At 36.9% G+C, this 9,859-nt stretch overlaps 1 protein-coding gene across 2 annotated transcripts in view; it reads right to left on the bottom strand.

The window, feature by feature from the left end:
• Window positions 1–702: 702 nt before the first annotated feature.
• Window positions 703–9,859, bottom strand: part of LOC125873459 (probable glycosyltransferase At5g03795) — a 12,598-nt gene continuing 3,441 nt past the window's right edge. Inside the window, exons 3-4 of one of the 2 annotated variants that reach the window (XM_049554407.1) lie at window positions 9,603–9,859; window positions 703–1,237 (exon numbers count right to left, since the gene is read on the bottom strand). In XM_049554407.1, the coding sequence (XP_049410364.1) occupies window positions 757–1,237; window positions 9,603–9,859 (738 nt within the window). In that variant the 3' untranslated portion in view covers window positions 703–756. Of the gene's footprint in view, window positions 1,238–1,649; window positions 2,134–9,602 lie in introns of those variants that run through there. The other variant, XM_049554399.1, reaches the window with a different exon arrangement.

The following is a 9,859-nucleotide window of genomic DNA, read 5'->3' as shown; positions in this document are numbered from 1 at the left end:
ATGTAATCAATATGATTTTGATTCGTTGTGCATATAGTTTCCAACATTCTCATATTCAATTAACAAAATTAATTATTTGTCATCATTGCCATCAAAGAACAAAATTAAGTAATAGATTATTTGCTTACAAAAAATTATCTTGTTCTGAAGAAGAGATAAATAAACACATACTTACCCGGTATATTCCTTATTAGGCATTTGATCAGTTTGCATCCTGTTTAAAAATTGTTTCCGTCGCAGTACTTCTAAGAACACATATAAGTACTTAATAAAACGTATTCTACCTTTGGAATGATTTTGTAGTGGACGGAAAATGATTTTGAATTGGTTAGAGTCTCATGTTAATAACGTGTTATGAAACTATATAAAATAATGAAAAGAAAGTACGGAGAAGACATAACTTATTATTTCTGATTTTACAATGAAGAGAACCCCTGTATTTATAGAGAAAAATTGACTTGGTCCCAAAGTTAGATTCTTAAATTTTCTCTAAAAGATATACATTCACTATAGTTATAACATTCTGGTAAAAATCACCCCTGTATTTATAGAGAAAAATTGACTTGGTCCCAAAATTAGATTCTTAAATTTTCTCTAAAAGATATACATTCACTATAGTTATAACATTCTGGTAAAAATCACTGTAATATCTGAACACAATAGCTTCCTCGGAAAGGAAACTTAAAGAAAGGTTCATTGGAACCCCAATGAAAAATGGGATTAATATCATAATGAAGATATTATCTGGTAAACCGTTCATTGAAGCCTTAAAGAACTTCTCCTTAGCCACAACTCATACATAACCATATAAAAGGCATCAAAATCAATTGGGGAAACATGCCACTGGAAGTGTTCTCTTACCTTAAGAACATTGCTTTGCAATACTAAATACTCCTGTTGAGTTATGCCTTGAAGGATTTTCTTCAATAGAGGGATATCTAGCGTGGCAACAATGACTGAAAAATGTTTCCAGTCTAATATGTCCACAAATGGAAGATCATAATGGTTGGCAATGATCACAGGTACACAGCCATAAAACAAGGCATCAACAATGCGAGCAGTGTTGACTTCATAGCCTTTCACATGAAGGCAGAATTTGCTATCAACAAGTTCTTCAGTATAAGATCTATCAAGGCGACCAAAGTGCACAAAGATGTCGGAATCATTTCCCCACCACTCTAGAAGCTTTTCACGTACAGGAGAATTTAGTGATCCAGCAAAAAATCCCAACTTTTTCCTGAAACCATCCAATAATATGAGTTTCTCTAAATCAAGAATCTCCATCAACCCCCAACATGGCAAACAATGTTATGAATAATATATTCATGCAAAAGCTATGGCTGAAATTTCTTTTCATAAATCATTAGCATATTTTTTTCGGAAAACTGCCAAAAATACCCCTGAACTATCCGAAAAGGTTTAAATATACCCATCATCCATCTATTGGGTTAAAAATACCCCTTAGTCCACCTTTTTGGTCCACTATTACCCTTAAAACTAACAGTCTTTTGTTTTTGAATTATTATTTCTATTAATTATTACGTGGCATCTTTCTATTGGATAAATTTTAGTATCAACCCATCAGATTTTTATCCTACCCACCCGACCCATACCCACATCCCTTAACCCAAACCCAATTAAANGTAAACCGTTCATTGAAGCCTTAAAGAACTTCTCCTTAGCCACAACTCATACATAACCATATAAAAGGCATCAAAATCAATTGGGGAAACATGCCACTGGAAGTGTTCTCTTACCTTAAGAACATTGCTTTGCAATACTAAATACTCCTGTTGAGTTATGCCTTGAAGGATTTTCTTCAATAGAGGGATATCTAGCGTGGCAACAATGACTGAAAAATGTTTCCAGTCTAATATGTCCACAAATGGAAGATCATAATGGTTGGCAATGATCACAGGTACACAGCCATAAAACAAGGCATCAACAATGCGAGCAGTGTTGACTTCATAGCCTTTCACATGAAGGCAGAATTTGCTATCAACAAGTTCTTCAGTATAAGATCTATCAAGGCGACCAAAGTGCACAAAGATGTCGGAATCATTTCCCCACCACTCTAGAAGCTTTTCACGTACAGGAGAATTTAGTGATCCAGCAAAAAATCCCAACTTTTTCCTGAAACCATCCAATAATATGAGTTTCTCTAAATCAAGAATCTCCATCAACCCCCAACATGGCAAACAATGTTATGAATAATATATTCATGCAAAAGCTATGGTTGAAATTTGTTTTCATAAATCATTAGCATATTTTTTTCGGAAAAGGGTCAAAAATACCCTTGAACTATCCGAAAAGGTTTAAATATACCCCTCATCCATCTATTGGGCTAAAAATACCCCTCAGTCCACCTTTTTGGCCCACTATTACCCTTAAAACTAACTGCCTTTTGTTTTTGAATTATTATTTCTATTAATTATTATGTGGCATCTTTCTATTGGATAAATTTTAATATCAACCCATCAGATTTTTATCCGACCCATACCCACATCCCTTAACCCAAACCCAATTAAAAGTTCCATCAAAAATAAAGATTGAATCATCTCTTCTCTTCCCCCCCTAATAACCTATTTTTCTTCTTCCCTCTTTCGTATTAAGCAATTTCAAGATCAATTTCACTCCAAATGTTCAGATTTTTAGTGCAATATTTCGTTGAAGTTGAAGATTCAAGTTGTAGCCTTGATTTTTGAAGTTACTTTAGCTTAAAAACACTTAACATTAGTCAACCTTACTGTGTTATTGATACAAATAAGAGTTCGTATGGTGTTGGTTGTAGTTGACTGCAGAAACATACCAGCCAAATCAAGAAACAAAGATGACATTTTCTAATTTGAATGTTGTACTATGTGAACATTCTTGTATTTCATTGTGCCACGAAATGACTTTACACTTCTGGAAAAATCAAATCCAAATTCAAAGCTATTCTTATCATTGTTAAACATCACAAATTCACCCAAACTATAAAATTGTAAGAGTATTGAAGAATACCAAGTCGATGAAATTAGAACTAAAATAGCTACAAAGCTACACCTAAACTCGATCAAAATAGCCGCAAAACTAACCTAAATTCTACCAAAAAACTACACCAAAACTTCAAAAATCAATGGTGCAACTTGAATCCTTCAACTTTAATGAAGTATTGCACTGAAAATCTGAACATTTAGGGTGAAATTGATCTTGAAATTGCTTAATACGAAAGATGAAGAAGAAAAATAGGTTATTAAGTTCAAGGGGGAAGAGAAGAGATCGATCCAATCTTTATTTTTTATGGAACTTTTAATTGGGTTTGGGTTAAGGGATGTGGGTATGGGTCAGGTGGGTAGGATAAAAATCTGATGCGTTGATATTAAAGTTTATCCAATAGAACGATGTCACATAATAATTAATAGAAATAATAATTCAAAAACAAAAGGCTGTTAGTTTTAAGGGTAATAGTGAACCAAAGAGATGGATTGAGGGGTATTTTTAGCCCAATAAATGGATGAAGGGTATATTTAAACCTTTTCGGTTAGTTCAGGGGTATTTTTGGCCCTTTTCCGTATTTTTTTAGTTAGGAATAGCAACTATAACTATAAATATAAATATGTGTCTTTGAGTTAGTAATAGAGTAATTTCCTTTGACAACATTGTTGTACTCTTTTCTCCTATGATAATTATTAAATTTGATCGATGAGGATGAAATCATATTTTGAATCTATGATTTATGGATGTTGTAATGTAAGAACGATCCTTATAAACACTCCTGCAAATCCTATTACTGTCCGGATTAAAACAATTTCAAGAAAAACTTCAGACAAGACAAAGTTATTGAGGGTGTTTTTTAAGCAACAAAACTAAATGATCATAAAGAAAGAGAGAGATCAATATTAATTAAAAAAATGTGCAAGTTAAAAACCAGTAGAAACTGAGGAGGAGCATTTTTTTTTAATTGCAGTAGCTAAAGCAAAGAATGAAAGTTGAAATTTACTTTCAATTAGTGCAGTTATTTTTTTAGCATAATATGTTGCTTAAGTTTAGTATGAATTTACATATTAAATTTATATTTCTGTTAGGTTGTTTTAGTTTTATTTGAATTTTGTTATGCAGATTTTCTACAAATTATGTCTTCAACTTGGCTATTTAAAAAAACCTCCTATGCTTAAAAAAATTATTGAGAGGTATTTGTAGAACTCTTCAAACCAATTTTGTTGCAATATCTTATAAAAAAACAACAGATTCTCTAACAGTGCAGAGTGAATATTTTCATGGATAGTGCAACCAATACTTCTTACCGACAGCAAACTTGACAAAGAAAGAAAACTTTGTTAAGCTTTGGATTAGTCCCCCCCTCCCCCTCTTTCTCTTTTTTGCTCTATGTATCCTCTTTTCACATTGTAGAGGGTTACATGTACACACTTCAAACAATATGAAGATGGGTGTAACAATATCAGAGAACTACCAGCCGGATTAAATTGCTGGCTCATCTACCAGTTTTTCCCTCTCTGCACAAAAGAATGAGCATTGGCACACATACAAGGGCCAACTCAAGATGAATTGGTGAGAACATTCCTTGATGAAGGTTGTCAGGAGGAACATCTGGCATACATCAGACCAAATAGATTGATGACCTTTGTTGAATGGATCTCAAGTAAGGGGGAAAAAGGAGAAGCTAAGGAAATGTAAAGAAACCCGGTGCTAATCACATCATCCATGAGTTGGCTGCCATCTTATGTTGTAGGATTGAATGGTTTCCTAATCCTTCTACATATGTATCTTGGTATGCCTTTGGGTGCAAAAATTAAGGATATTGTTGTATGGCAAGGGGTGATTGAATAATTATGGACGAAGCAGTACAAATCCTTTAGAGGCAGGCTAACATTTACTGACAATTTTCTCGATGGAATTCCCACTCATATAATGTCCTTATTTCCCATGCCTGCAAAGGTTGAAAGTCAATTGGATAGGATTAGAAGAAATTTCCTATGAGAAGGGGGGCCAAACAAGAGAAAGCTCTATTTGGTGAAACAGGAAACTGTTACAAGAGACAAAAAAACAGGGGGATCGAGAATCAAGAATTTGAAGATGCAGCACAAGAGTGTTATTAAAATGGCATTAGAGGTCTAATGACAGAAGAAGTGACTTATAGGAAAATGCTATTACTCTTAAATATGGTAAAGGAGATGAATTGCGCACCAACAATGTTAAAAGTGTTGATGGCTTCAGTTAGAAAATACATCGTGGGCCTCTGTGATGAATTTTTTGTAATGATCGTCTAGCTCATTTCCTCTTTTTTTGTGTTAATTAGGCGTTTAGAGCTTTCCTATAGCAACCCCTAGTCATTTTTTACTAGATGGGACTCATAGTTTTGTCACCTGGTCGTTCGTTTGGTTTTGTCCGAGTTTTCGTGTTTTGGAGCTTTTGAAACTTGAATGGTTGACTTCGGTCAAAAATTCAGGTCGACGGCCTAAGAATGCAACTATGACGGTTTAGTTAGCTACGAAACATCAAGTTTGGTCTAGAAGGACCTTTGGTGCGGACCTTGAGGCTTTTGGGCTCATTCCGAGCTACATTGTGGATTTTGGCTTAAAACAGAGCTTGAGTGTGGGATCCACTTTTTGTCGAGACAACCTCCGTTAGAAGATTTGACATCTCTGTTGAGTCCAGAATGTCGAATTCGGTGAGGTAGCATAGTTCATTTGCATGCACAGGGTTCCGAATGAATCTCGAGTCCCTATTGTGGCATTTTGCTAAGTTCAACTTGAGCTAGTGCAGCCTTTGATGGTGCACCTCAATTTGTTCATCGCGTTCGCGGGCATGGAGCCGCATTTGGGAAGACCAAAATATTTGGTAACCGCATTCGCGAGCTCAATTCTGCATTCGCGAAGAGAAGGGTCCCCGACCCTTTGTGTTCTCAAAGAAGGGTCGGGGTTGACCTAACCCTATTGACCATTGCAATCGCGGCCATGGGCTTGCATTCATGGAAGTCATTTAAGTGATCTTTTTCAAAAGAGCAGTCTCGAAAAATCTAATTAATGTGCAAATTGGTGAAGTTGATTTATTGGTCTCTAGAGCTCTGATTGAGCTCGTTTTCGTTGCATTAGGTAAGGAATTAATGGAGCTACGTGTTGGGACCATCGAGACTGTGTGGGGGACTCTAATTAGAGGTAAATTCTTGTCTTGGAGACCCTTCTTTCTCTCTTTAATGATGATTTTGTGATAGCTTAATTGCAAGAACCGTTTAGCTTGTTTCAGAGCTCGAATTGTGCCCATTTTCGGGGCACAACTTCCTTGAGCAGTTTGGGACCAATTGACAAAGTCAATTTCGGGATTCCCGATGTGGGTCCCACAATGCCATTTTTAGTCTTTTTGGGCCTGTCTCCAATTATTGCGATTTGGGTGTAACACACATATGTATTGACGTTGTGATCACTTATTTGATAGCATGGCAACAATTGGAGGTGGTTCGGAAGGGTAAAGCTCCATTTTAGTGGATTTGAAGTGCGCACGGTCAGCTTTTTGGTAGGCTACGACTTACCGGTCTTTTGATTGAGCTTGTGTTAGTAAATTCATGTTGATTAGCTAGCTTTGGGTGCGGTTTCTAGCTTGTATCATATTTAGTTGATAGAACGCATGCCTTAGCCTTATTTTCGGATAGTTTTGGGAAATTGAGCATGCCAACTTTGGTTGTGTGGATTTTATCGTGTCTTTTGGTATCTTTAGTGTTGGTTGTATTGATTGGTAGCTTGTTCTTGGCCTTAGACTTGCAATTTGGAGCCGTTTTGCCTTAGAAATTCTCTAACGTCACTTAGTACGGCTCAACTCCCTATGGACTAGTATAACACACTTGGGTATGATATTATGAATCCTTAGCTGGCGACAACTCAACTCTTGTAACCGTTCATCCATTACTTCTCTTATGGTTCGACCCTGATTAGTTCTTTGGCAATTTCTAGCCTTGTTGGCTATATTGGGTCGGGTCTGGGATTCGAGCTAGAGTGGGCAGGCACGGGCGGTCTGGTGTCTGAGCCGATTGGTCAGACGACGACTACCGGTGACTCTGAAGATGGTTTCGCTCTATGGTATCTTCCCATATGAAGAAGAGCGTGTGATTGGGAGACATTCAGAGTCTACTAGCCGCAATTTGACGTTCGTGCGCATGATTACTAGCTGCGGTTCAAGGTTCGTGTGCATGCCTATCAGCCATGGTTCGAGGTCCGGGCGTATTTCTACTAGCCAAGTTTTAAGACTAGGTATCACTTCTATTAGTCGATATCGAGCCCTGACTCGGTGGTTCTATTGGGTTCTTCGGGATGCCTTCACCGTGGTTTGAGTCCGAGGATGGCCATTTCAATTCTGGAATACTTTAGACTTAGTTAGTGTCACCCTTAGCTCTTCTGTGTACTCATCGGGCTTATGGGGTCCGTTTGAGTTACTTAATTTTGAATTGCCTACGAGTGTACCTTCTGGGCTTATCAGGGTCCAATTAGTTTATAGCTAACCGTGTTACTTTACCATATCGTCCTTGTTCTAGATTGTGGGCTATATTGTTAGGATTTCCATTATCGCTTCATTCTTGTGACCTCTAGTTGCTATTACTTTCTTGCTTTCATATTGTGTTTACTTTCCAAGCACTGATGCTACTGGGTACCTGTTGTTTTGGTACTCATGTTACACTATGCATCTGTTTTCTTGATGCTGATCTGAACACTAGCCGACAACGGTGATTCAAGCCTTCTTGGAGCATATCTTCAGAGATAGAAGGTGAGTTGATGGCGTCCTAGTTCGACCTATCTCCATTTGTATATAGTTTTGACTAGTCTTTTGTATTCAAGACAAGTATATACTTTTTGGTCCACTTTTGGGACTTGTACTCTTATAGTAGATTGTACTTTTGTTCCCAAGTCGTGGGATTGGATCTTGTATTCTGGCCTTTGTATATATTGTTGTTGTTCTCTTTTCCCTTGTGTTTCCTTTAAATTATTTTACTTTTCCCGTTGGATGTTGATTTTGCCCAATATGCATGTAACTGGTCGTTCCGGGATATGGGTTGGCTTACCGACTGATGGGCTATGGTAGGTGCCATAGTGACTTGAGGTTCCGTGTCGTGACAATTTTTGACAATGTAAACCTGAAAGTTGGCAATAAAGGAAGGTAAAGTGTGGACACATAGGTGGCTTGATGACATTCCTTTAGAAGAGCAATTTCCAAATTTGCTTTTGAGATTTGTTTATAAAGGAACTAAAGTGGCAGAATGTTGTTCCTTTTGGGGATGGGACCTTCATTTGAGAAGGAACTCATTTGATTGGGAAATTGATAGTATTAATCCAGATGAAGACAAAGGTCCAGTGTTGTGGCTAGAGCAGGGTGACAAAAACATAATTTTCCATAGAATGGCAAATTCTCAAAGACGATTTAATAATTTAAACAAGCTGAAAGTAAATGGAGAAATGACAGATCCAGAGAGTATTAAAGGGGATATATTAGATTTCTACAAGTTCTTATATGCTGAAACTGAAGTTTGGAGACCTGATTTCACATAGAAAACGTTCCAAGAATCAGTTGAAGAAGAACAATGCCTACAAAGACTTTTTGAGGAGCGTGAGGTTTTGGCTAGTATCAAGCTTTGTGCTATCGACAAGCACCAAGTTCATATGGTTACACAATTAACTTATTAGAAAAAAAAGAAAAATATTCTGTCAAATATACTTAAACTTACCTTAAATTGTTCCACTATGTTGGATAACCTCACAGGCTCAGCAAACTACCCAAGACCAAGTAACATGTGGGGATAGTTATAACACTTGATGGTGCAAATATCTCTTTAGGCTCTGGTGTGATGTCCACATCTAACAATTTTCTTAAATATGTAACAGGGATATTTGTACTAATATGGGGACACCAAGGGGATGACAATCCTCCACAAAAGCCAAATGACCAACAGGAATAACTGAGAAGACCAAAACATAGACCATATCCATGAAAATGGAATTAAGACTAAAGGTTGAAACAATAAAAACGTCTAACTGAAAATTGGATTTGATTGCTTTGAAGTTCTATGAACAGATTTCCGTACAAGACAAGTCAATCTGCAGGTTTGGGCAACTGCATCTACTAGAGTTGACTTAACACCAAGCAAATATCTTTCCTAGTCTAGGACTTATAGCTTTGGAAATGGAATTAGCCTGCAACTCCCCTAGCTGCACATCAACCCTCACCCCAATCCAAACCCTTGGAGCAAAAGTCCCTTGTAGAAGGACTCCCACTTCAATTTAACCTCCCTAACCCCCTATCATAAAGGGAAGATGATTGGTTATCTCTTGAAGGAATTCAAGCCCTCACAGGCAGGTGTAAAATCTAATAAGGTTTAACATGCACGACACCAGAAAGAATGGCATATGATGAATGCCAATAAAAAGCTTCCAAAAAGTTGGAGATATGATGAATCCCAGTAAGAGTTTTCCAAGATTATATGACAAAATAAACAAAACTATCTTGTAAGATTTCATGTAGTTTTTAATAAATGATTTTGATAGTAACCTCAGGTAAGTTGTTCCATATCTGAAACACATGCATGAAATAAGTAAATAACTAGAAAGGACTCAGCTGACCTTTTATAAGGTGCAAAATTTGGGTTTCCACCTGGCCTTGGCCAAATCTGTGGCAATGATGCATCTTTATGTGGAATATATGCTGATACGAAATAACTTGAAGTACACACAACTTGGATCGCGTTGATCTTAACATCAACTACTTTCTCCATGGCAAAACGACCAATAGAATGACAGGCAACATAGAAATGGTCAGCCCCATTGGTTAGGTTCCAGTAAGGGTACTCATTACTAATATTGAAGATGTAGCTTTTTAT

The sequence above is a fragment of the Solanum stenotomum genome, chromosome 1 (assembly GCF_019186545.1).
Source record: "Solanum stenotomum isolate F172 chromosome 1, ASM1918654v1, whole genome shotgun sequence".
NCBI classification, from domain to species: Eukaryota; Viridiplantae; Streptophyta; class Magnoliopsida; order Solanales; family Solanaceae; genus Solanum; species Solanum stenotomum.
This window is presented reverse-complemented; position numbering and strand designations above follow the sequence as displayed.